This window comes from Acanthopagrus latus, chromosome 19 (assembly GCF_904848185.1).
Source record: "Acanthopagrus latus isolate v.2019 chromosome 19, fAcaLat1.1, whole genome shotgun sequence".
Taxonomy (NCBI): domain Eukaryota; kingdom Metazoa; phylum Chordata; class Actinopteri; order Spariformes; family Sparidae; genus Acanthopagrus; species Acanthopagrus latus.
Window position 1 is genome coordinate 5,296,675 of NC_051057.1, and position 25,573 is coordinate 5,322,247.

At 41.1% G+C, this 25,573-nt stretch overlaps 1 protein-coding gene across 1 annotated transcript in view; it reads left to right on the plus strand.

The window, feature by feature from the left end:
• vstm2a (V-set and transmembrane domain containing 2A) overlaps positions 1-21,603 on the plus strand; it is an 81,764-nt gene extending 60,161 nt beyond the window's left edge. Inside the window, exons 4-5 of the mRNA XM_037078380.1 lie at positions 1,006-1,342; positions 17,860-21,603. Of these exons, the coding sequence (XP_036934275.1) occupies positions 1,006-1,342; positions 17,860-17,936 (414 nt within the window). The 3' untranslated portion in view covers positions 17,937-21,603. The remainder of the gene's footprint in view (positions 1-1,005; positions 1,343-17,859) is intronic.
• The last annotated feature ends 3,970 nt before the right edge of the window (positions 21,604-25,573 follow it).

A 25,573-nucleotide genomic window follows, 5' to 3' on the forward strand; every position in this document is an offset into this window, starting at 1 on the left:
TCATATTAGCTCCAGTTCTGTTGGTATCCAATTCCCATTCCAGAGGTAGTCCAGAGGCCTCAAGGTTCACAGCAGTATTTAAATGTCCTGCAGAGGTTTTGTTATGAAACAGCTTAATTTTAATAGTGCTCCCTCTGTATGACCTCCATAAGCAAACAGGACCATGAGCGCGAGGACTGGCTATTTCTGTGTAATTATTATGGCTATTCTTAATGTCTGAAACGGGGTCAGATTCTGACTTATCTGGGTTGTTGTATACGTCATCAAAGTTAAAGCGGCGCACTAATGAAGATATATCGAGGTTTGAGTTCAAGAGGTAGAGGAGTGAAGAAAGAAGCTGCAAACAAACAAAGCTGGCAAAGCATTGTTTCACGATCATCTTGATACTGTTTTTAATTGCTGTGTCCAGCTTTATTATATCACTCATAAATAAAAACAAAGCTCTTACTTACCTCCCACTGCAACAGTACATTCAACGTGGGTACAGGAAATGAGGTAAACGTAGTGTACTGATAAAAACATAAATAAATGAGGACATTTAAACAAAATAACAACTTAAAAATGGCAAGTGGTCAAGCTTTCTCGTAGCCAGCACATTTCAATTTGTTTGAATTTGAAGATTTTTGTTCAGTTCTTAGATACTTGGATCCGCAAGGGTTCAAATAGCGAGTGAGATCTAAAATAAAACTTGGCTTCATGGATGTGAAATTTCGCCAGTAAAAACAATAATTAATCTTACACAGTCACAGCCAACGTTATCTGCTCTCTCTCTTTATATATATATATATATATATATATATATATATATATATATATATATATATATATATATATACTGTATATAGATAGATAGATAGCTAGATATACACATACATATACAGTTTAATAATCATGCACTGTAGCAGGTTGTAGAATAAAGTGGCGTGATGTGTAATGAAACCCTGTTGTATCCCATCATATCATCCACTGTTATGACACCGTGGTCTCTTTTAATTACTCTAACAGACTGTGAAGGTCCAGGGCAACGACATCTCACACAAGCTGCAGATCTCCAGAGTCGGCAAGAATGACGAAGGACTGTACGAGTGCCGGGTGACACGAGCCAACTACGGAGAGATTGTAGAGTACAAAGCCCAAGCCTGGTTGAAGGTCAACGCCACGGCAAGGCCACGAAGACCACTGCCGCCCCCGAAGAAAAGCTCCCCGCTGCACCTGACAGACAAGAAGCCTAGAAAGTCCAGCTCATCCCTTGGCCAGGATAACATGAGTTCAGACCAGAGGTTGGCCTCCACCTCCACCTCTCACACATCCTCAGACACAGCTAAACACAACCCCGGCTCAGGTAAGGCCCCGGGGGGAGGGTTACGTAATAAGGGCACTGTGAAACACACACACACACAAAAAAAAAGACTCTTGTAGTCAGAGTTTTTTACTCCCAGGATAAATTCTGGTCTGTAACCTTCCTGATGTGTTTGACGTATTCATGAGTCACCGACTGTGGTTGCAAAAGGTTGTTTTGGTTGAGATTCAGAGCAACAAAGTCAAATCTAAAAATGGCACTTTTAGAAAACAGACCTTAGAAGACCTGCTAAACCTAAAGGTTTTCATGATTCATGGAGGCTCATTATCTACACACTGGATCAAGTGAGAGTGAAACCTTAAGTGCTTTTTGGGTCTGTAGAGCTAAAAAGGCATTCCATACCTCCTAAGGTGGCAGCAGATGTGCCTGGGATCTCAGACACCTAGAATACTGTAAGCTTTTCCTTAGCATCGCAGTAAGCTGGCATCTGACTGGTCACACACTGAAAGGATTACAACAAATGTCAGAGGTCAAAAGGTGAATATGATTGGCCTTTGAGTGCAGCCATGAGGCATCGTATATCAGCAGCAGGGAAGTCAAAGTCCCATCCATACATTCACAGGTCTGTCTTTGCAGTAGTGTAGAGTTAACAGGCACATGCCGACGGCTGTCCAAACTCAGCAAGTCCGCAGGGGTCCTCTTTTATGCCAGCGCATCCTCGAACCTAAACGACTGGATAGGTCAATTGCCAAAAGATCGCCAAAAGCAACATCAACAAAGCGAACACAGTCCGTTTGGGTTTAGGAAAACATTGTGGTTTGGCTTGAAATTACTGTTACTCACACACACCTAAGTCGCTTCCATGACGTGAGTGACGTATTTGACTCTGACAGTGGACAATAGCAGTTGAAAAAGTGAAAATGTCTGTGCTTGTTTGACCTTACCATCCATCACGGACCTCCTCGCACTGCGAACTTTGTTGTACATTGTACGTCTTGACCTGACTTCCTCTTTTAATGCTGTAAACATTAGTCACTCATGTGGTTGTTTTTGGTTTTTTTTGTTTTTTGTTTTTTTCTGATCAGGATGAGCAGCTTGAGATACAGACTGCACCGTACTTTACCTAGGAAATGATACACATAATTGCAGCCATGGAATGAAGGTTTAAGGTGCTTCATTCGTCACATAACCAGGACAAACAACACTGCACACCTACACAATATGGAAAAGATAAATTACTTCTGATTCTTGTCTGGAGTGAGTAGGATGATGCAGAGTTGTTTACTGTAGTTCAGGAATATTGCCAAAATGTGTTTTTTTTTGTTTTGGTTTTTTTTGGCGTTACCACAGATATTGGAGAAGTTGGTTGTTATATTCTGGGCTTTTTGGAATGTTTCACTTTCCTTTGTAAAAGTCAATTGCCTGCCTCCAGCAAACCCAAAGTGTTGCTGCCCACCGCTCAACTAATTCCAGGAGATGAGAGGACATTCTGGCCTTTCTTGCGTCTCTTCTCTGGCTTCCCTGGAGTTTTGAAATTGATTTTAAGCCTTTACTGTTAATGTTTAAAGAACTGCTACATGGCCATGCTCCCGGCTATATTTTAGAAATGTCCCTCCCCCATGAGAGGCCCGTTGGATCCTCAGGCAGGCTTCCTGTGGTGCTTCTCAAACCTCACCTTATTACCGAGGGTCTTCTTGCTGCAGGCTCCTCAGCTCCGGGACTTTGTGTATGAGAAGGCTAGTCCAAATTACTGGCATTTTTATAAGTTTCTTTCTTTCTTTTTCTTTTTTTTTTAACAGTTATCTATTCGAAATCTCACTGCTTCTTCATTCTTGTCCATATTTACCTTAATGTGACTATAATTTAAACATTTCTTAATGTGTGCCCTTAAGAAGTCTATCAGTACCACCATGGGACAGTGAGAATAAAGGACTGAAAGCAAACACCTCATTTTCCGAAAAAAAAAAAAAAAAAAAAAAAATGCCCCTCTCTCTGCACAGAGCAATGCAATTAGAATGACAGATCACACAGAAACACCACATGTCTCGACTTCAAGTCGTTTATTGTATTTGTTGAACTTGAACAAACGTTATTTATGCTATTCACTGCAGTATGTCTCTATTCTAACACCCAGTCTGCAATTACACTCCGCAAGAGCATATCAATGTGACGCAGTCCTTTCTAAGATGTGTGCGGTCTGATACCGATTGAGTTGTCCTGGCGAGAGCAAACATCACGAGCCTTGGCAAGAAATGGAAAAACGTGCAGACCAAGCCCGCGGAGGATGATTTAACCCTTTCATTACCGTTGAGTGTTCCTCCTGGATTGAGCAAAATTCCCCTTTATTTCTCCAAGGAATAGAAGATCATACGCAGCAGCAACCAATCTTACCAGTACAGTCATCCTTCTCTTTTAATGCGTTTAGTGTCTCATAGAAAACACGATAATTAATTCTAAAATATGATTTATGTCTTTGGGGATTGATAACACAACAGAACAGAAACATATCTGTGACCTTGACTGAAGGATGAGGTCATTTTGTAATGATTCAAAACAAACAACCATTGGTAGTTAGATAAACGTGACATTACAGTTACTTTAGTTTAGGCAACTTGCAATACACCTCCTATTAGAATTATCTAATTAAGTCAACACAGTCTTTCAGTGGCTTTCAGCTGAAGCTTTCGATGAGAGGAGGAAGTGATATGGTGCCTCCCTGCCTGTTATTAAGTTACTCTTCTCTCTTATCTATAATGACTTTTTCATTGATCATTTAAGGCTGTTTGTTAGCCTGTATGGAAAGGTGCAGTGTTTTGTTTTTTTTCTGTTTCTGTACAACCATGCAAGATTTCATGCTTTCATTTGTTTGTTGTTAACCTTTATAAACAACCCATTTGATCATTGTCTGATCTGGTGATGCTGAATGTGGTCAATCGGTGACAATCCGAAAAAAAACAGGGAAATCCTGAGCACTAATGTCAACAGGAAGCGTTTGGACGACCCTGTGAAAATAGCTGGACTGAAACTGACAATGATTGAGCTGAATTATATTATCAAAGATAAAAATTCAAAGCTTTTATATCAGCATACTCCTAATAAGTTTTAATGGATTGGTAAATGATTATAGGACATTTATAAACACTTAAATAAGACGTGTCAACAGCTTATAAACCGCTTATATAGTGTCCTATATATATATATATATATATATATATATATATATATATATATATATATATATATATATATATATATATGTGTGTCCTATATATATATATATATATATATATATATATGAATGTATACTGCAATTTACCTCATACCTTTTCTCACATCCACTCACTTAAGCTGACAGAGGACATCAGCTTTGCATCTTCACAGCGTTCCACTTGTTTAAACAACATTGTAGGAGCCTAAGCAGCAATGTAATTCTTTCCCTTTGGAGGCCCAATTTGAATTTTCTCTCATTAACTCTGCATTATTTATTTATTTTTTTGTTAATTCTCTGACTGTCAAATGATGTTGTAATTGCGCGACTCCTCCTCATCTGTAAATGCCAAATCATTTGCTACCTGGTCACGCGGTCCAAACTCAAGTCGGCCTCGCTCTGGGCTCAGATAGCCCTCTGCGCAAACATAGAAAGATATTACTTGCCACTGAAAAGAGGTAAAAAGTTGAATAATCCCCGGGGCTGCAGAGTCAGAGATTATGAGGCAGCCAAATTATGCTGACAACTGTGTTGCAGTGAGTCCTCTGTGCGGTGTGTCTGACACTGATAAATGCCTCTCCGTGGCTGCTCAGGCAGCCTTAGCCACCTTCTCTGAGCGGCAGAGAGGTGTTACGGCTGAGGGCGACAGAGTTCTATTACTGCCGCGCTCAGGTTGGAGGCAGATGAGCAACAATAGGTAAACGGGCTGAGATGAAATTAAACCTGGGAGAGTGCAGATATATATATATTTTTTTATTTTTTTCCCTTTTCCGCATTGCTGCATCTGTAAACAATGAGGCACCTTCCAGATGGCTGAATGTGACTGTGGCTGGTGGAGCGGCTGCGGCTGCAGCAGCAGCGGCAGCAGCAGAGTGGTTTGTTCACAGCTACTCCCCACCAGTGTGTCAGCTGTTGTTAGATCACGGCTTGGCCTCCATCGTTCCTGGCAGTGTTGTTCTCTCAAAGCGCAGAGGTGACCACCACTGAATGCGGGGGGAAAAAAAAGCAAAGAAGGATGTCCCCAAAGCCAGACTTACCCCCGCCACCCCCCCCGACCCCCACCCCTGAGACCAGCCTGGTTCCTGCATGAAAGAAAAACAAATATGGACTCAGCTTAATTGCATAAGCACTCATCCAAAACGAAAAATCACTGACCTTGTTTTCAAGAAGCACCATATTTTATTTATTTATTATTTTTTTTTTAAACTGCCTCGACTTCATATGTCTAAGGAAAGAACACCAATGAGTCATCGCTCTAGTAGGGGCTTTGGAAGCCGCAACGCTGCCGTTCATGGCTGCGTTCGTACTGCTCAAGCAGTCACGCGCGATGTGAGTGCGCCGTTTCGGGTTCGTGCGGAGGCCGCCGAGGGTCCTCACACTCTCTTTTCTTTTGTGTCCATGTAAACGTCTGTGAGTGCTCTGTGAGGGAAAAGCCCGTTCGCAGCATCCACACGGTGGTGGATGTGACTAAACATCTTCATGTCAAATGAGACTCAGACAGCGGCGGGCGGTGTCCTACTGACTCAGGCATCACTGTGCCTGTTACTGTACAAAGAAGACAATGCGGGGGCGGGGCTTAATGTCGAGTCACAGAGTAGAACCAAAGTCTTCTATCAGCAACACTGTACGTGTCCAAAACTGACCTGAAAAACTCTAAACTGACTGACCGCGAATCACTTTTATCTGATTTAACACGGTGTGGTAGCATTTAGACCTCTTACAAACGAACACAGAACCACTTCATGTGCGAGTTGCCATTTTAGACGACCCGTTTCCAGCTCATAAAACTTCAGTCATCAAAATACTGAGGAGCACCAGAGGTGTCAGGGATTTTTCTTTATTCATTTTTCATTAATCGTGTGCATTATTTAATCATTCGTCCTCCGCCGTGCCATGAGCAGGGCTGGAAAATATCTCACTACTCAGGCAGGAGTACAGTTAATCCTGAGATATTACTCAATTCCAAGTTAATGTACTAGTATATTAGAATAACACTTAGGTAAAAGTACAAGGTATTCTTCTCGGACACTACTCTATTTGATCAGTTACATTAATGTTTAATGTATTATCAATCGATCAATTTCTGTTTCTCCAAATCATCAGTGTAAATGAGCTCCAGCTCTACTGTCTGTATGTCAGGGTTTCCATTGGTCCGTTTGTGAGCAAAAAATGCAGATGAAAGGTTGAGGTATTCATTCAGTTTTTACTCAATTATCATTTTTAAAATCCCGTTTGAATCGTTGTAAAAGGAAAACCACAACAGCTAGAGCGTTCACACTTGCTGCAGCAGAGAGATAAAGTTTCTGTCTTCCTCCACATGACAACGGATGCACATCGTCATTATTTCAAGTGTTGCGCGACGCAAAATGGGACAACAATGTGCAGTGGAGACGCAGGTTAGTAAGAAAAGATACCAATGTAGGGGCCGGCAGGCCATTATTATTATTATTATTATTATTATTATTATTATTATTATTAACTGGAAACCAAAACTGTCAATGGTCTGAGAAGCAGAAATCCCTCAGTGTTGTGGAGTACAATAGTAAGTGAAATAAAGCTATACCTCAGAAGTGTTTTTGAGTATTACATTGCATCACTGCAATTTCCCATGGCAACAAGTCTAAAGATTCACAGAATTGTTTTGTTTTTTTTCTTTCTTTTTTTTCAGGAAAGAAACAGTGATACTGAGAGAAGAAAGATAAATAAAACTGTCCCGTGGTACGCTCAAGTGTGAAGGACTAATCAGCTGCACGTCCCTCATGTCAGCTAGGGCTTTACGGCTGCAGCAATGTCGGACTAAGACACGCATAACTGTGGGCGCGCTCCCTTGAGATGTGGTGGGTGATGAATCCGGAGCATTACACGCCGGTCCGTGTTATCGCATTTGCCCTCGTCCACAGATGAACGGTGGAGCTGCGAGGTAATGACACCCGGTTGTGTTTAACCGGTCAGTCAGCCGACGATCCAGCCGTGGCTCGGGCGGCCGCGCTGTCAGTCAGAGAGCGTATCAGTCGACAAGCAAATCAGACAGCCAGTTTTATAACGGGGCCACCGGGCAAGTAGGCAAGCGAGTCAAAGAGACAGTCAGCTAGCCAGCCAGCCAGCCAGCCAGGGATCAGCAGGGATAGATGGAGCTGGCACTAAGCCAGTTTGAGCTCCCTGTGGAGGTGCTGTGGTGATTCACCTCCCTGCCTCGCTGAACCTGACTGCCTCGCTGGCCTGGAATTGATATTCCACATCGCCGTTTCACCGAGCCAAAAACATTTTGGCAAAAAAAAACCTGGAGTGTTGTGTTAGGTTAAGTAGGACAAAATGGAGAGTATTCATTGTGGGTCTGTTCTATCCCAGCATGCACCGAGGAAAGCCTGAAAACGTCTCTACCAGCCCAGACAGATACTCTTACTCATTATGCCTGGAGATAAGTCAGTCTGCACTCCCTCGTAATGTGGAGGAAAGCCAGGAGAATACATGCAAACTCACGGAGGCCGTTGTAAACCCTGAGACAGCGCAGGAACGTCAGACGTCTCCAAATCGTGGCGCCTTTTCACCTATAGCCTTCAGTTGTCTCTGAGCTGAAGAACTGCAGGGGAAATCAGCTGCAAATTAACCCAAAATGACTCGTAAAGGCATCCATGATGTGGCCTTGTCAAGGAAGCTGACAGGATGTTTGTGGAGAGGCTTTTTAAACAGTGATGGGGTAAATGAAATGATACACCCATGGTCAATATGAGGCATTTTATTATTATTTATTATTATTATTATTATTATCTCTACTGCTTGACCCTTTTTTTTGCTGTTTTTTTTTTTTTTTTTTTACTTTGCTCAGCAATTAAAATGCACAGTCGTGTCCAAAAACACCACAATAATTCACAAATGTTCCTCCTTTGTTGCCTTCTAAAAATAGCACAGGAGCACAGCAGGTACCTTTAACTTTATTGTGCTCGCTGGCAAGGTTAGTTTCAAAGTGGAAAACAGCCCACACAAAAAAAATATATAATTCAATAGCTGTACGTATGTGATTTATATATGAGAAGAATAGCTTTGCACACAGTTTTTAGAACATAACGAATAACAGATGCTCGCTCAGTATGGCTGGCATTGAGGGAAAGACTCTTAATGACTCCTGTAGGAGACAGCTCCCGTTTGTTACAACTTGAATCTACGTATTTATACAGTTCAGAGGAGTTCCAGCTGTGAGGTACGTCTCCCCAGGGGGGATGCAGGACAGTGATGGGGGTAGAGGTGTAAGGCAGAGATATAGATACGAACACAGTGTGCCTTGGCCAGAGTATGTATATGTGTAAATATGCAGATATATGCTGAAACGTTTATTTTTTCTAAAAGATCATGTTTTGGCTTGAAACATCTGGTTTTGTTGCCACTTCTTAAAAAAAAACTCTGTCACTGGCTTGGCAGCCTTCTCAACTTGATCATGCATCAGGTGATAAACATGTAAACCAAACGTAATAAGATGTGTAAAATAATAATAATAATAATAATAATAATAATAATAATAATAATAATAATACATACATTTTATGTAGCACTTTTCAGGGTACACAAACTGGCTCTATGGGTTAAAAATCAGTGAAAAAACAACACACTAAAAATATAAACACATGCTATACATTAAAGCAGTTTTAAAAAGCTGAGTTTTGGTCAGTGTTAGAAAGTAATGAGGTCTGTACATTCTATCATGTGTTTTTTTTTTTTGGGGGGGGGGAGTACCAGAGGGAGGGGGCAGCTACTGAGAAGGCTGTGTCGCCCCAGGTTCGGCACTTGTGTGGTGGGCCAAGCACTGGGATTTGCTTTCCGGCAGTTGGAGTGAGTGGCAGTTGGTGATGAATTCGGTGAAGGTGTAAATTTGGACGTTTTTTTCAGCGTAGCAGTGGAAGCAGGGACCGTGTGATGCGGCGTATGATGTAATCAAGGGGAAGCATGGAGAGAATGAAGAGTAGTGGACCAAGCATCGAACCCTGGTGGACGCCTTGGGACAGAGGAGCGGTGGAGGAGGTGCAGTTGTTGACATGGATGAGCTGTTTTCTGTCTGGGGGGGATCTGATTTTAACCAGGAGAGGGAAGAATGGAGCGGTTGATGATGTCAAAAGAGGGGACTGTTTCTGTGCTGTGTAGTAGAAAAGTCAGTTTGTGACTTTTCATGACATGAACAAATGTGAAAGTGCCAGTGTCAACATTTTATCCTGGCAACTGGGCTGTGCAGGAAAGCGACGGGGGGGAAGTGACAGCGGCAGATGTGTTGTGCGAGATAAAGGCAGAGGTGCACGCAGGTTTTCTAAAAGTGACGGTAGGTTACTGTAGTTTTACTCGCTCGCAAACACGGTCGGCAGTCAAAGCAGCAGCAGCTCGCGGAAGCAATTAAGGTACTCGAAATCACTTAGCATCTCATTGCCACAGTTTGTAGCAACAATTGTGTCTGAATTACACTGACTTTTAGAGGCATGATACAGTTTTTTTTAGATTCAAAGTGAATGACAGTGATATTATCTGCAGCACAAATAATGGCCTATAAATTGCATCATAAATAAATGAACATAAGCTCATAACTTTTTTTTTTGTTTTCTTCCTCAGTGATTGCGGTCTGTACATGTCCGACTGCTAACTTATTCAGCACATTTTTAATGGTGTCAATTTTGCCCAAAACATGCAAAGACATGTAGGAGCACTGTTGTCTCACTCGCGCAGGCTCAAAAGCCGTGACAGTGATAGACTGCTAATGGGACCTAGTGTTGCAGCTGAGCAGAGATTTTGAAGGCACTCAGCAGTTCTACAGTGGAGAATCCCAAACTCTGCAGCCACAAGCTACAGGCGGAGCTCGAAAACATTTCAAAGGTGGAGGATCGCTCCAGAATTCCACAGGTTGCACGCACCGTTGCTGAACGGCTCCAAATGCGGTTTTACTCCATGCTCCCTCGTCCGCGAAAAAACACCCACCCGGTCCGTTTGTAAGTGTAGCGTAGTGCGGCGCAGCACTACTTGACAGCTGGAGGGGCCAGACTAAGGAGTTCCTGCAAACAGGCCAAAAGTTAGGATTGGATGAAGGCGGGACTTTCTTGGATTTGTCTTTTTTTTTTTTTTTTTTGTTTACTTTTTTTGTGCTGGGGTCAACATGGAGTGTGTTACTCTGCAAATTAACCAGATGTTATGTTGTTTTTTTTTGGTGTCTGACTTCCTGTCTGCTCTGAGCTGAATTCGTCTGAATCCATAGAGGCCTTGCATATATGCTAGCTATGGAAGGGTCTGGACTGCCAGAGCTGCAACAGGGTAGATACCTATCAGCACAGTGAAAGCACACACAGAGATGAGAGTGAAATCTCTCAGCTCCACTGATGTGGCAGAACCAGTTGGGGTCCATCAGAATTTGGGGGTCGGTTCTCCTCCTGCCCGACTCATTGCTCTTGGTCAGAAAAACGTATTTACCGTACGTACTTACCACTGAGTAACTTTGAGGTCAAAATCAAGGTGCACAGTAGAAATATAAACCATTAATTACAGGTCACGTAGAATTCCTGCCTCAACATACTTAGCATAGTTTATACATACGTAGTTTCATACAGTTACTGTACAAAGTTTTCAAGGGAATTTTTGAGATTTTGAGAGCCCTCAAACCTGATTTCACTTCCAAATTCCTCCTCACAGGGAGAAAAGCAGACTAAAAAGTATTTCTCTTAAACAAAATTATGTTCAATTTTCACTAACATCACTCAAAGACTTATGCACCCTGCAAACCAATCTTGTTTTGCTCTCAGATCTTTGGCTAAGATTCACCATTCGTTTGTTGACAGCAATCTAATATCTTAAAAAGAAAGATCAGAAAATAACTTGTCAGACTTTGTCAGAGACAGAATGATAAAGTCTTGGCTTCAACATTGTTGTCACTTGTGTATCCACAGTCTGGCATCCAAGAGCCAAACAGGCAGTCCGCATCTGACACAAATATTAAGGAGTATAGGCTTTAAGCTTTGACCTGAAGGTACACATGGCACACTTTTAATAAGTAACATATGTTGTTGTGAAGGTTAGACATGATCGCCACCTGGTTAACTAAATAAGACACTGTTTTTCTAAATACACAGTGAACAAGCTGTATTTAACCTTTTTTTGTTGTTGGCAAAGTCTAAAATGTTGCCCCCAGTGCAGCATCAATATTTACGATATCGATCAACTGTGGTATCGAATATCCATATTATTTTGGGGTATTGTGTCATGTATTATAAGTTATAAATTCCAGGATTGTCTCACTGCTACCACAGACACCCTGAATGGATTAGGGGTTCTGACTGGATTGTTTCTTTACCTGATAAAATCATATCTACATTCACCTTCTTCCTCCGTTTGTGTTTTCTCAGACAACCAAACTGAAAAATTGCTTTCCAGAGCAATAGAAACCACTGCAACAGCAAATCAATAATGTATGAATAACAATCTCCCTGCTGTTCTGTACAAGTGTGGCTTGATCACCAAATTCTAGAGGGAGTGCGGACTATTTAGAGTTGCTGTGGCGGATTTTAAAAGTACATCTGGGAGATGTCAGAACTGACACCAAAGAAATGACCCAGCACAGCTGTGCCTCATGCGGCGTGTGACCCATCATACTTGGTTTTACTCAGAAGGAGGTCATTATGAGCCATCGCTTGCTGCTGTAATAAGCTGCATCTCCAGGAAAAAAAAAAAACAAAAAAAACCCAAGTGGCTGATGATTTGTTTTTCTTTCATTTCATTTGAATTGAGATTGACTCAAAATGTTCGAGGACGTGTTTCAGGTCCAGAGGTTGTGCTGCACCACTCAGAGCCCTGGAGTAGATGTAGGTCCAGCTGGTAAAGCACTTTGAGTTGCCTTGTGTCTGAATTGTTGCTATATAAATAAACTTGCCTTGCCTCAAAACCCTCATTTTGTTACTTACTGATCTAGTAGAAAGAATGTTGGTTCTGAAACATCTCAAGTCCCAGTGGTAAGTGCAAACACACCATTGGGGGAAACAGACTTTGACACCGGTGCACTCTCCATCCAGTGAATGTCCATATATTCATTCTTGTCTAACCTCAGTTTTCTATTACTCATTGTGTTCTTTTGCAGCGTAGAGTTTCCACAGTTACTAAAGTTGCACCAATGTGACCTGAAGATAGTGACCGAGAAAAAACAATGCCTCTTCCTGTTTAGGTTGCCTGATGATTTGCTACTTTTGCACAATCAGACTTTCTTCTTTCTATGTGAGAAAAATCCAGCCAGATGGCAGAATGTAGAGCAGAGTCATTTTAGGGAAGAAATGAATATATTGATAGTGCATTTTTTTCTACAACCATCACACTGTGCAATCAGTATTTACTGCAGGTTGATACATTAAAGCAAAAAAAAGTCTTCTCTTGCCACTTCAAAGTAATTTTGATTATAAACCAGTTTTCAACCCGCAAATAAGCTGCCTAATATTCTTACATCAAGATGTCAACTCACATTTATTTATCATTATTTATTGAATATTGTCACAGAGGGCTAGCATAATTCTATTGAAGCAAATCCTTGAAAGACACAAAATCCAATCTATTATACAACTAACCTACTCTGTCTGTGGCCCTCAGCTCTAAGCCCTTTGCTTCCTACCAAAGACATGCATCTGTAAGAACAAGACAAAAACATGCTATGAAGCTACCTTCCGCTGCGGATGAATCCACATTTGTCGTTCTATAAAGCATTTGAAGCATCAGGACAGTGTATCTGGGATTGAGTCGGAATAAACTACAGTGTGTGTGTTCATGCCAACGAAGGAGCATGTTACCCAGTGCAACGGCTTGATGTGTTTGAATGGTTTTTGGGCAACAATGGAGTACTCGCACAATACGTCTCAGATAACTGTTTCTTTTTGGGTCAGTGTTAGAGAATTTTGACGATGAAATATAATAACATGTACTGTATAACAACAATTTCACAACATGACAGTCTTCTATCTTATTCAGAAGCATGGTGTCAGTATGGCTCCCATTATCTTTCATACATTGCAATTCCCAGTACAGTACATCAAAAAGAGTAGAGCTGGAAGTGCTTCATATATTGCATCAATTAAACCTGATGCTACCAAGAGGCGTTCTTACAGCCCAGCTGTGCAGGTGTTGCGGGTTTCTGGCATCTCACCAGATGGCTGTGAGTGTATATTAACCGTCCACCTGAACACAGTGTTGCACTGAACTGCTTAAATCATGAATCATGTTCAACAAACTAGAGAGAACATATTGTGAATATTTTTGCAATGCGATAAAAAAAACACACACAACAGACTCAGAGGAAACATTTGCTCATCCGCAGTTTAGTAAGTAAATGATGTGATGAAATCCGCTGTGGTTCTCAAACAGAGCTGTGTGCTGGGATGTGTTTTTTTGCCTCCAGTCCATAAGAAGGCTGGCCTGATGCAATCTGCAAACACAGTGACCCAGACAGTAAGTCAATGACTGTAGCTGGAGCACAACAAAGCAATAATATGTTAAAATACATTCTCTGATTGGCTTATAGCAATGCATTTTGGCACCACGTTGTGCTTACAAGTTCAATATAAAAACATATTAATGTAATACAAATTTCTTTGGTCACAATGTTGCAATCTAGCAGGAGACTCAGGCCTTGTTTTCACATAGCTCTGTGTTTATATGTGCGTCAGCCTAAACTGTATTCACTTCAGTAGGAGCTATCTGTGATCTCAGATGTAGTTGAGAAACTCCTCCCTGTTTTATTTATTTCAATTTTTTCCTAGTGTCGACTGTGCCTCAAGTATGTCAAAAGTGTTAAACTTTTGCACCCTTTTTTGATAAACTTCATGTGCCCTGCATGCCACAGGAAGTTATCACAGAAACAAATGAGCAAACTGATCAATAAATGCAGTATAACTCTATGTATATATATATATATATATATATATATATATATATATATATATATATATATACATAGATATATATATATATATATATATATATATATATATATATATATATCTATATATATATATATATATATATATATATATATATATATATTTTTTTTTTTGTTTTTGTTTTTTTTTTTGTTTTTTTTTAAAGAGATAAAATTCCACTACATGTCTAGCTCATACATGCACAACGCCTAAAGGATACTAAAACAGAACACCCACCCAGCCACAGTCTGTTCACCCTGCTGCCGTCTGACAAAAGATACAGAAGTATCTGCTGCCATACTACACAGCAGCTTCACTCAGGTTTCAGGCTGGTCCCATAGCCTGAGGAGTGAAGCTGCTGTGAAGTCCAGTGGTCCTGAACTCATCATCAACACACCATTATTGGTTTGGATATGGTTTTTGGTGTTTCTCTTCAACTGAATCACAGCACAATATGGATAATGAACAATTGCTGTGTAAAATACGAAACATCAGCTCTGGCAGTCTGGACCCTTCCGTGGCGGATGCCAGAGAACGGCACATCAACTGAATTCAGCACAGTGCAGACAGGAATTCAGACACTGAAACAACAACATAACATCCAGTTATTTTCCAGAATAAAACACTCCACCAGGACAAACATCTTAAAAAAGCAGATCCAAACACTTCTTCTAATCCTTTGGTTTGGAACGCTAACCTTTTCAGTATTCCTTTTATCGTCCTTTTTGTCTGTTTGTTGTTGTGTTTATAACACAGAATTGTGATTCTAAAGTTATCTGAATGCCGCCGTCTGGTAGTGCTGCGCCGCGCTGCACTCTAAGCGCAGCTGGTGGGGGTTGACGGATGATGGAGCACGGAGCAAAACCATAGCGGAGCCATTCTGCAACACACATGCAAAAAGTGGAATTCCCGGGTCACCCTTTTCTAAGAAGCAGTGCCCTGGTTAAACAGAGCAAATTGATAAACGCCATCATAGCAATCAATAAGAAAATGACGCATTTATAGTAGATTAAATTTAATGACAATGATGTGCTTTGTTAACCATTTATTGAGAAATTGTAAAGATTTATAAACATCATGTGCAAGTTTGTCCATGTAAGACCATCCATATAATGTTGGCTGATGAACTGCATAATATTTATTAACCATTTCAGAAGTGTTATCAACGTCAGCTGCAACTTTACAACGGATGTGTGTTTACTGTCACGGAGTAGATTATTGTATAAAGCTGGATATTAGAGAATAAGTGCATGTTTTTCCCATGTACATTTGTATGTCTCTCTGCGCCTGTGTCTTGCTCAGACTCCTAGCTGGAGGCCGATTAATTATTCTCTGTGTGAAGGGTGTTTTGGCCCAGAGTGATTGCTGCTCCTCTGTGGCACTCCTGTTCTCTAGATCACCTCAAGCCACCACCATTCCTTCCCTTCATCCCCCAATCCCCCAGCAGCCCAGACAATTCAGAGCTGTGCCACGAGGAACAAAGTGTCCCCCTGGAAGATTTCCTTCTTAGAACTAGTTGTCTGACACAAGAATACAGTCAATGTCAACAGGATTTAGTGAAAATTGTAGTTATATTTCTGAAGTTCTGCCCTTGTTTCACAAAATTAAAACTTTGTACTCCTTACATTACTCACTTCTCCCTCCTTTCAAGCCCCGACCTTCTCACAGCCTTTTGTTCTCTGTTTCTCTTTTTCGGACACAGAATTTTGCTGCAAAGGATTGTATAGGTGTCTGTATCTGTTACTCTCATCAGTTCAGATTCAATGTTCCTGAGACTCATGCGGATGTGTTCCAGTTTGCTGTAATTAGTCATGTCAGGCGCTCAGTAAACAGGCCGAGCCGCCTGCAGTGGTGAAGGCAGTTTGTCAGGGCCAAGAGGATAGCAGCTGCCCATGTAAATCCTTTTCATAACAGTTCAGAGACTGTTTCTTTAAAAAAAAACAAAAAAAAAAAAAAAGACATGTAGGTTTCCCTGTCCATCAAGTTTGTCAAACATATTGGAGACTAAATATACGTTCATTTTCATAGGCAAAAGGTCAGTCTTAGACCTTGACAGTTTTGTATGAATGCTGCACCAGTTCTATCAAATTCTGCAAATGTGCTGAGCAGCGTGTGTGTCACGATCCTTCATTAACATTCAACACTTAATGTGAGTACACAACATTTGTCCATTCGATGTTGAGCCAACACCGGGCTTATGACCTGGTTAGATTTAAGCACCAAAACAACTTGGTGAGGGTCAAGAAGAGATTGTGGTTTGGCGAACCTGTTTTGGTCACCACAAGCACAGCTGCAGATGTCCCGAGGTGTCCTTACACATAACCTGTGTTGTCATGCTTAACATCTTTTAAACTTGATAATTTGTGTTAACAGAAATCTCATGACTCCCACAAATATGATAAGTGACAGGCTTTACAGGTCACTCCAACGGAAAAAAAAAAAAAAAAAACAACAACAAAAAAAAAAACATCTTAGACGCGTTTCTTACAAACTCATGAACTATTGTGCATTTGATATTATGAGGTGGAGAGTGGAAAAAAAAGAACACATGTTGTTTATCTGATTCCTGTAGAGCTACAACACATCACTGTTTCCTGATCTGAGCTCACTATCAGCAGGATGACCCCATGTGGCCATGCCTTCAAAATCTGGACAGTTAGTCCACTGTATAATTAGAGGAGCTCAAATCAACTTAACCATTTTGTAGTTGCCATGCCTGAATATAATATACCTAGTTGTGAGTGGGCAACATGGATATATTCTTACACATCATATGTCATTGTTATATAATGCCACACGCAGTATTTCTTTTTATTCTATATTTGCTGGTTGTCTGGATTTATACTGCCCTCATGTGATTTGCCTAAAATGGTTACTTTGAATTTGTATTTGAATGTACATGTTCCATCTAATTCCTCTATATGACTTAAATTTAAAGGCTCCCATTTAATGCAAATTCTAACATGTTGAGTCCATGTGCATGAATTAAAGCAGTAGTTATCAATGTTGTTGTGTCACAACCCCCCAGAACAATTTGGTTGGTGTTCATAACCTGCACTACCCAACACTGGGTCTTTTACTGCAGTGTGTCCAGTCAGACCTAGTAAACACCCTCAATGTAATATATTTTAGCGAAATTACAGCACTGGTACAGACATTGATCGAACACCATCAAAGTTTATGTATAAATCTGCATCAATGTTATTTAATGAGTCCAGCTATTTAATTTATTCACACTGACTCAACATGATGGAAAAACTCACTGTTTTGACACATTTCATTTCATTATCATGTTTTTTACTGGATTGTGACAACCTCGATTAAAAACGATACAGTTGTCTAACAGCATCTGACTGGACCATCTGTGCAGTGGTTACATCAGAAATGTATGGTTCACTATACATCTCTTAATCCTCTGTTTCTTCTCTTCGCAGGTACAAGAATATCCTCCAGCTATGGACTGGCTGTCCTCCTTCTGGCGTGCGCTTTGGTGAGGGATGCCTTGTTATAATTTGAAGAACTGATATGGTTTGCGCCCCCATCTCGCTCTCTCCGTTCGCGCTCAAAGCCAACGGGAAAATTGCCTGATTTTATTTACTCCCCTCCCACCCCTTTCCCTCACCATGCGGACTGCACAGTTACCCAGCACATTGTTATTAGCCACTGTAAACACCAGTCACCTTTAAACCAGTTGGATTACCTTTTGTACAGCTGTCGACACCATCCGAGGTGCAACACTCCGGTGTGAAAAAAACGGACTCTGTATCTCGTTGGATAACCCTCATGGAAGAACGACTTTCTTATGTTTTTTGCTGTTCCTCTTCATGTGTTCATTGCTCAAAAGTGAACAAGAAAAAAAACAGAGAATCTACATTTGTGTAATATATATGATTCTAAATATATATATCTGTTTTATTTGAAACACCTAGAATTGCTGTATGTGCTGTATACATAGCGCTCCATATTGGCCATGGAACTTCATTGTGAAGAGGCTCTCTGGCCCTCTCAAAGAAGCAAGAGAAAGTCAAGTACACGTTAATTTAGACTGTTAACATCAACCATCAGGGTTAAAAAAAGGCTACATTTCTCATTTTCCTTCCGCAGTATTAGCCATCCAAATTATCTGATGTGCATAATTTTACATCTTGTTAGTGATACATATACAGGTGTGCATGCTTATTAGTCTGAAGGCTTAAAAGAAGGGAGCAAACGTTACTTGAGCTACGTAAAGTCGACACTTTGAGTTCAGTGTTAAAGTATGTCGGAGGTAGCTTTATTTTTGATGTGCTAGCTTTGGTGTGAAAAAAAAAAGTGTCATTTTAATTTGTATTGCATCCTCAGTAGGAATAAAAAAAAGGATGTGACAATATATGATTCATTCAAAACCCTGGTATGTGACAATTGGATGATTAATTTTAATTGACCTGCACCGTTTTTAAATGGCATGCTTCAGTTGCTGTGCACCTCCCTGCTCTGTCTCATTACAAAGAGGTAAATGAGTATTCACCCGCTCTGGATCGTGACTATTGCTCGTTTTATATCATGTTGATGCTGGCATACACAAGCAAACACACACACACACACACACACACACAAACACACACACACGCACACACACACACACACACACACACACACACAAAATTGCACATTTGCAGATAGACGTTTGAATGGCTGGAAGGTGAGATGAGCCCGCAGTGCAACATTTGCTTATCTGTCATCAGCATTGTATATGACCCATGGTTGGGAGAAATAAGTTAGTTTTGTTGAAATCTTCTCTCTGAGATCTCACAGTAATATATTTTTAGTTTTGTTTTCAGATGATATATTGTAGAGATTTTTATCCACACAGAGCATTTATAAGCAAAACGCTTTGACAATCCGACACAGACACAGACAAAGGTGTTTTTGGTTTCGTAGGGCAACAATTTTAGATCATTACCATGACATGGTTTAACCTGGAAAAAATTAAAAAAAATAATAAATGGGATTCTGTTGTTGTTGTTAACTTTTGAGCTGAAAAGGAAAATGTGCACCATCCATCAGAAATGCAGATGTTCCGACTCAACCTGAAATATTTATGAATAATAGAGTAGTTGATTTGTGTCTCAAGAATCATCCTGTACATGAATATCATCCACCATGACTATCATGCAGCCACAGTGCAGCGATTGCCCTGCAATTAGATCAACATTTTTTATATTTGGTAGACATTTGCCTCTAAGCACTTTCTGTTTTTTTGCTCAGTTGATGCCCAGAATTCAAATCTACTTAAAGGTCCCATATTCCACTCATTTCAGGATCATGCCTTTATTCTGGGTGTCTACTAGAAAACCTTTATATGCTTTAGTGTTCAGAAATACTTTTTTTTTTTTTTTTCCCCATTGCTCATTATTGCAGCACCTCTATTCACCCTCTGTGTGAACGCTCCATTTGAGTGACTGTCTCCTTAAGCCCCTCCCCTCCCGAAATGTCCAATTTGTTCTGATTGGTCACCTCTCACATGCCTGAACAGGCACCGCCCTCCATGTTTTCCGTCCCATCTCTGCCGGTGTTTTAACAACAGCAGCCGTACGTGGGGGCGTACCTGAGGGCGGCGGTGACGGCTGCTCTGTTGTGACATCACAACCTTAGCTTGTTTGAAGGCACAGTTTCTGAACACTGGCCGTGTCAGTTTTTCTGTGAGCTGAGCAATTTGATACTTTCACAGTATTTATAGCACCTACACCTGCTTTATACGCCAAAAAAAACACATGGAAATCTAAATATGGGACCTTTAAGCTAACATGAAGCATGATTATGTAGTTCCTCATGTGCTGTATGGTATAATCTAACATTCATACATAACGTACAGGTGTAATTGCCAACGATAACTGTGCTGTGTTTTTTCTCAAAAGTGAAACGCTCACCTTCCTTCAAGCTTTTATTCCGCTTTGCAGACAAAGCAAAAATGCCCCCTTGTATAGTCGTACTGCATTCCCAAAGAACTGTGGAGGGAAACTTGTTGATTCAGCACCGAAGTTTAAAAGCTGACAGAGCGTGTCATGCGTTGGGATCAGACCAGAGACATCTCGCGATCGGCAGCTTCGAGCCCGGGTATAAGGATGCGTGGGAGACAGAGGGCAGTCCTGTCCGATCCCTCGAGTTCCAAATAGCTTCAGGATGTATTCGGACAGTTAACCTAGCATCACCTTCTAATATATTTCACTCTGCTGTGACTGGGAATCAATTGCTGTGTTTTTGAATTGAGACATGTTATATAATATGGTTCAGAATGTTTAGTTTTCCGAAAATAAAAAAAAAAAAAGTACAGCTTATTTTAATGTATGGAGAATGGGATTTGGGTGTGGATACTGTTGGAAATGTGCCGCGGCACTTCGGAGAGAGTGTGCACAGTCTTGAGCGGACAGTTTGTCCAACCCTCATGTAAAAAGTTAAAGATCTGTACAACTTGTAAATGAAAATACTCAGCATGTTAACATTTTTTTTAAAAAATCCATTTAAAAAGGCAGAGGCCAGTGATGTTCTGTACTTGTAACAATGGTGTCATGTACTCATATTCAAGTGTTAACAAGTCCAAAGTGGGTTTTCATCTCTTCAAAATGAACTTGGATAAAAATGTATTTGACAAAAAAAAAATATATATATATATCTATATATTAGAAACATCTCCTTTATAAAGCTTTCACCTTAATATAGGGGACTCGCTTGATTGTGGGTCCTTGCAACACATTGAATAACAAAGAAGGAGAGATTGGAGCGATGACTGATTAGAAACTGTGATCGGAGTGTTGAAAAATGATGCTTGTTTGGGTCGTGATGGAGGCTGAGTCGCTCCCCAAGCGACGAGGCCTCCGTTACCAAAGAAGAGAACAGTTCACGATGACGGCTGGAGCAGCGGTTCCTTCATCCAGGGATGCTATTTCAGAAACATCACACAACCATTTTTTCTGTTCTGTTTTATATGCCACGCTACTCATTCACTCTAGATGTATTTGTTTATTCTAATGTATTTCATTTCGATGCGGTCCTGTCTGTTTGTTGAGCTGTCAAAAATTCTGATGAATTATAGTTCTCTTTTCTTTGGTATTGTGTGAGGCTTCTGTACTGGAACATTGCAACAGTTTGTATTATAATGACGATATCAGAATAATATTTAAATAAACCATTTTCACAGATTAAATTCAAACACTGAGGGGTTCCATCTGTGTGGCTGGTACCATACTGAGCTTTACAGCTGAACAAAGTGCTGACGATGCCAAAAACTGGCCCAGTTACAAACTCAAAAGTGAGTTTCTCTCTTTCTTTTTCTTTTTCTTTTTTTTTCTTTTTCTTTTTAATGTGTGGGCTAAATCACTTTTAATTTGATAGTACTGTTAAATGTTACTCAAAATCAATCCGCCCTTCACTTGTGACTGTGATAAATGGAAAAGAACAGAATGGGATGGCCGTGTTGTAAAACCAGAGAGGCAGTCTCTGAGGTATAGAGGCTGTGGTAAGAATGGAAGCCTTAAAACACTTTGATGCACTACGGTAAGACTTTGCAAGGAAGAGCATTTTTAGAATTTGAATGGACTTGCAGTGCTGACGTTTAAAATACATCGACTGTAAGGACCTCCAAAGCCTTTTTTTATATAGTATTTAACTCGCTTTAAGTCCTGACTGTAAATATCATGATTAAAATTTGTACAATAATTATTATTACGTACAAAGACAAATTAGAGTGAATGGGCTTCATTCTACACTGTCGTTTATGCTTTCATTTTCAGAAGAAAGGAGATTAAAGTAGAAGTAGAGGATCAAATACTTTTTTACACATTCTGCAATGTGCAGAAAAAAGAACATTTATTAGGCACCAAACCATGGACATCACATGACAAATGTTACAAATGTGTAATTTTTCAAAGAAATAGAAAAGGGTTGATGAGGTTGTTGGTCCTCTCCTCCTCCCTGGCTGGTTAACAGCAACACGCAAGAGCATCGCAAACATGCAACACATCTGGTGGGTGGGCAGTATGTACAGATACACGCTATCTCAGGGCGTTCAAGCTGGCAGTGTGTTGGCCGTAGCTTATGCCTACCATAACATATCTGTTCGAACTGCTCGCCGACACGTTGAATGTGTGCCGCCTGCCATCTGTCTAGTACAGTGCAAAGCGGGATTGGTCCACGCAGAGTACTCCTCTCCAAAGTTCCAGACGCCACTGAGGGTGAGCGTTCAAGTCGGTTCCAACAACAAGCTGCTTTCAGGTGAGGACCCCGTTGGAGGACGAGGAGCTGGCAGACAAGCCTCCCTGAGACACTTTCTGACACCTTGCGCACTTATTCTTTAAACTGCAAACCAACAGTTGCATCAGCCATCGGAGTGACCGGTCTCAGTCAATCATGCTGTCGAAGCTGGATGTGGAAGTCCCCCTGCTGAAGTGCCAGCCCGTTCTCACTCCCTTCAATTACATCCCATTTGGGACCAAAAGTCATGAGTTATTATCATTTTTTATTTATAATACAGAAGTACGTAACTCTATGTAAATCATGTAACATGTTACATAAGTTACGAGACATCATAAATTAAACCTAAAGTGTGATCTTTTCCTAAACATAACCAAAGGCATCCATTTGACCTTAATGACAGTCCAAAAGTCTGTACTGGACTGTGCGCCAGCAAGCTTTATTTTGAAAGTCCAAGCAGATGTTGTTTATAACATATTATTGTTAACGTGACTGTCGCCCTGGCCACTGACAAGGCAGCTATTTGATGCACTGGGAGAGATAATGCGGGGTATTTCAATTCAGTTCGAAAACTTAATTTGTCTCAGAGGGGTTATTAAAGAGAAGAAGAAGAAAACCCCAGTTGGGGGTGGGGGGTGGGGTGGGGGGACGCCTCACTGCACCTGTCCAAAGGGAGCACCCTGAGGCCTGGGAAAAAGTCTACGGGTTTCCCCAAGGCCCAGTTCTGGAGGCCCCTAGTTTCGAAAAACTGGGTTCTGCAGGTGTGAGGCCAACTAGATGCACTGCCACAATCTTTGAGGCGAGACTGGGGATGGTTTACAGTGATGAAAAAAAATAAATAAATAAATGTTGAATTCCCTGACAGCTCTGGTACCTGGGGATCAGTAAAATGCTCACAAGTTTTTTTGCAGGTGACCACTCTGCAATAGTGAGCCATTAGCCATTATTTGAATGTTTGCACACTGGCTGTGATATAAACAAAACAGATCTGGATTGCATAATAACAACAACTCGTGCATTACAAAATCAATTAATCCGGAAGGTCAAAGCACCCACGCACAAAGAACTTAACACAATTTGACATATGTGTCAAAACTGTAGAAGAAGGTAGACGCTGCATAAAATGACTACTTTATTGATATATGAACCTGAACAAAATGAGTGGGCAAAATGACTGCCGTTTTACGTCAATAGTTTCCAAAGCAGTCCAAAGCCCTCACAAATGATTCCACTGATGTTTGACTCGAGGGGGGGAGAAAAGTAGCATTTTGCAGGTGAATCTGCAAATTGGTTTTACTGCAGGTCTCTTGGCTTTGGCAGTCAGCCTTCATCAGCGCAAACCTCAGGAAACAGGAAACTACCTCTCTGTTGGTAGGGACGGGGCCTGTCAAATCTCATCATCCATTCATCTGTTTGAAAGACAAGCTGGAGGAATGGAAAATGAAGAGAGGTGGGGGGGTGCATATTTGGAACCAAGGAGTGAATTTGGCAGCGGAGGCTCAGCTAATCAGGTTTACTTAATCAGTGGATTCAGAATGCAAAGCAGGCCGACGGAGCGAAAGAGGGCGAGGGCGAGCGAGATGGATGAGCAACAATACGAAATTAACCCTATGCCCGTGTCTGTTAATTCAGCGAGCAATGACACGGTTATTCATGTGGAGGCAAAGAGAAGGCAAATCACCAGCCTGCCTCCAGCGCTCTAATCAGGCCACTGGTCCTATTGCCGCACAGATAAAGAGGGATGGTGGAAATGATTGTATCGTATGACTAAGTCTGTCTAAATGTTGCATATTAAAATATGCTGTGTTGTGGCGGCGCAGATGGCCAAGACCTGTCCGTATTTTTTTTTTTTTTTTATGTGCTTCAATGAGAGAACAAAATAACACAGCAAGATAACTGAAGTTTACATTTCCAAATGCTCATGAAATATGCATGCGTACATTGTAGGGACAGAATCCATGCTGAGTGGAGGAGCCACTGTGACTTAATGCAAAGCACCCCACCGGTAAGCACGGCATGAGGCAGGCAATGTGTTCTCAACTGCTTCCCCGCAACTCCAGGAACGACATCGTGCATCAGATGAAACCGGGAAGATCTAACCACAACAACACCGTGGGGATGCAGTGGCCTAAAGATGGGAGGAATGGATGTGACTGCGAGTGTCTCGGCAAGAGGGGTACGAAGCAAAAAGCGCCGTCTCTCTGAAGAACTCTACAAAAGGTGCTGTTGAGCGATGGCTTTAACTGCCCTAAAGTCTGAAGCCTTACAAGACGCCCATAGGGGCTTATTATGCCCCCTTGTTCTCACTAACAAGCATGCTCAACTTTGTGTGTAAATTTTTACTTGAGGAAGGTGATTTATAATTGCCATGAGCAAAATGTCAAGGCAACCAGCCTACTGTGATTTAAAGTGTGTTTAGTCTGAGTGTTAATTTGAGGCGAGGGATACCAAAATGTCATCTCACGAGTTTTCCAACCTCAAGGACAAAGCTCATCATCTGGCATTGATTTCCGGAGGAGAAATCAGCCAGAATAAAAAAGTTGACAGCTAGCATTTATGCAGTTCACTGATATGTTCACACTCGGGCATTTCAGCGATAGATTATTGATATTTCTACAAAGCGTGTCACCTCACATGTTTATGACCAGACTTTCATATCACAAGGTGGACAGGAAGGCGGTGGATTTACAGGCGAGAAGGCCGCCAAGCGAGCTCAAGACTGTGTCTCAACATCTGTTGGGCAGAAACCAACGGACATGTTCAAGGAGACCTTAGGGAAACTTTTTTGTGGTGACCAAAATTTCATGATCTTCTCCTAACCCTCCCCAAGTGGTGTTGGGGCCTAAACCTAATCAGATCACAAGCACGGTGCTGGCTCAACATCAGAAAGAACACTTAACCTCAAGAAACAGAAACCTT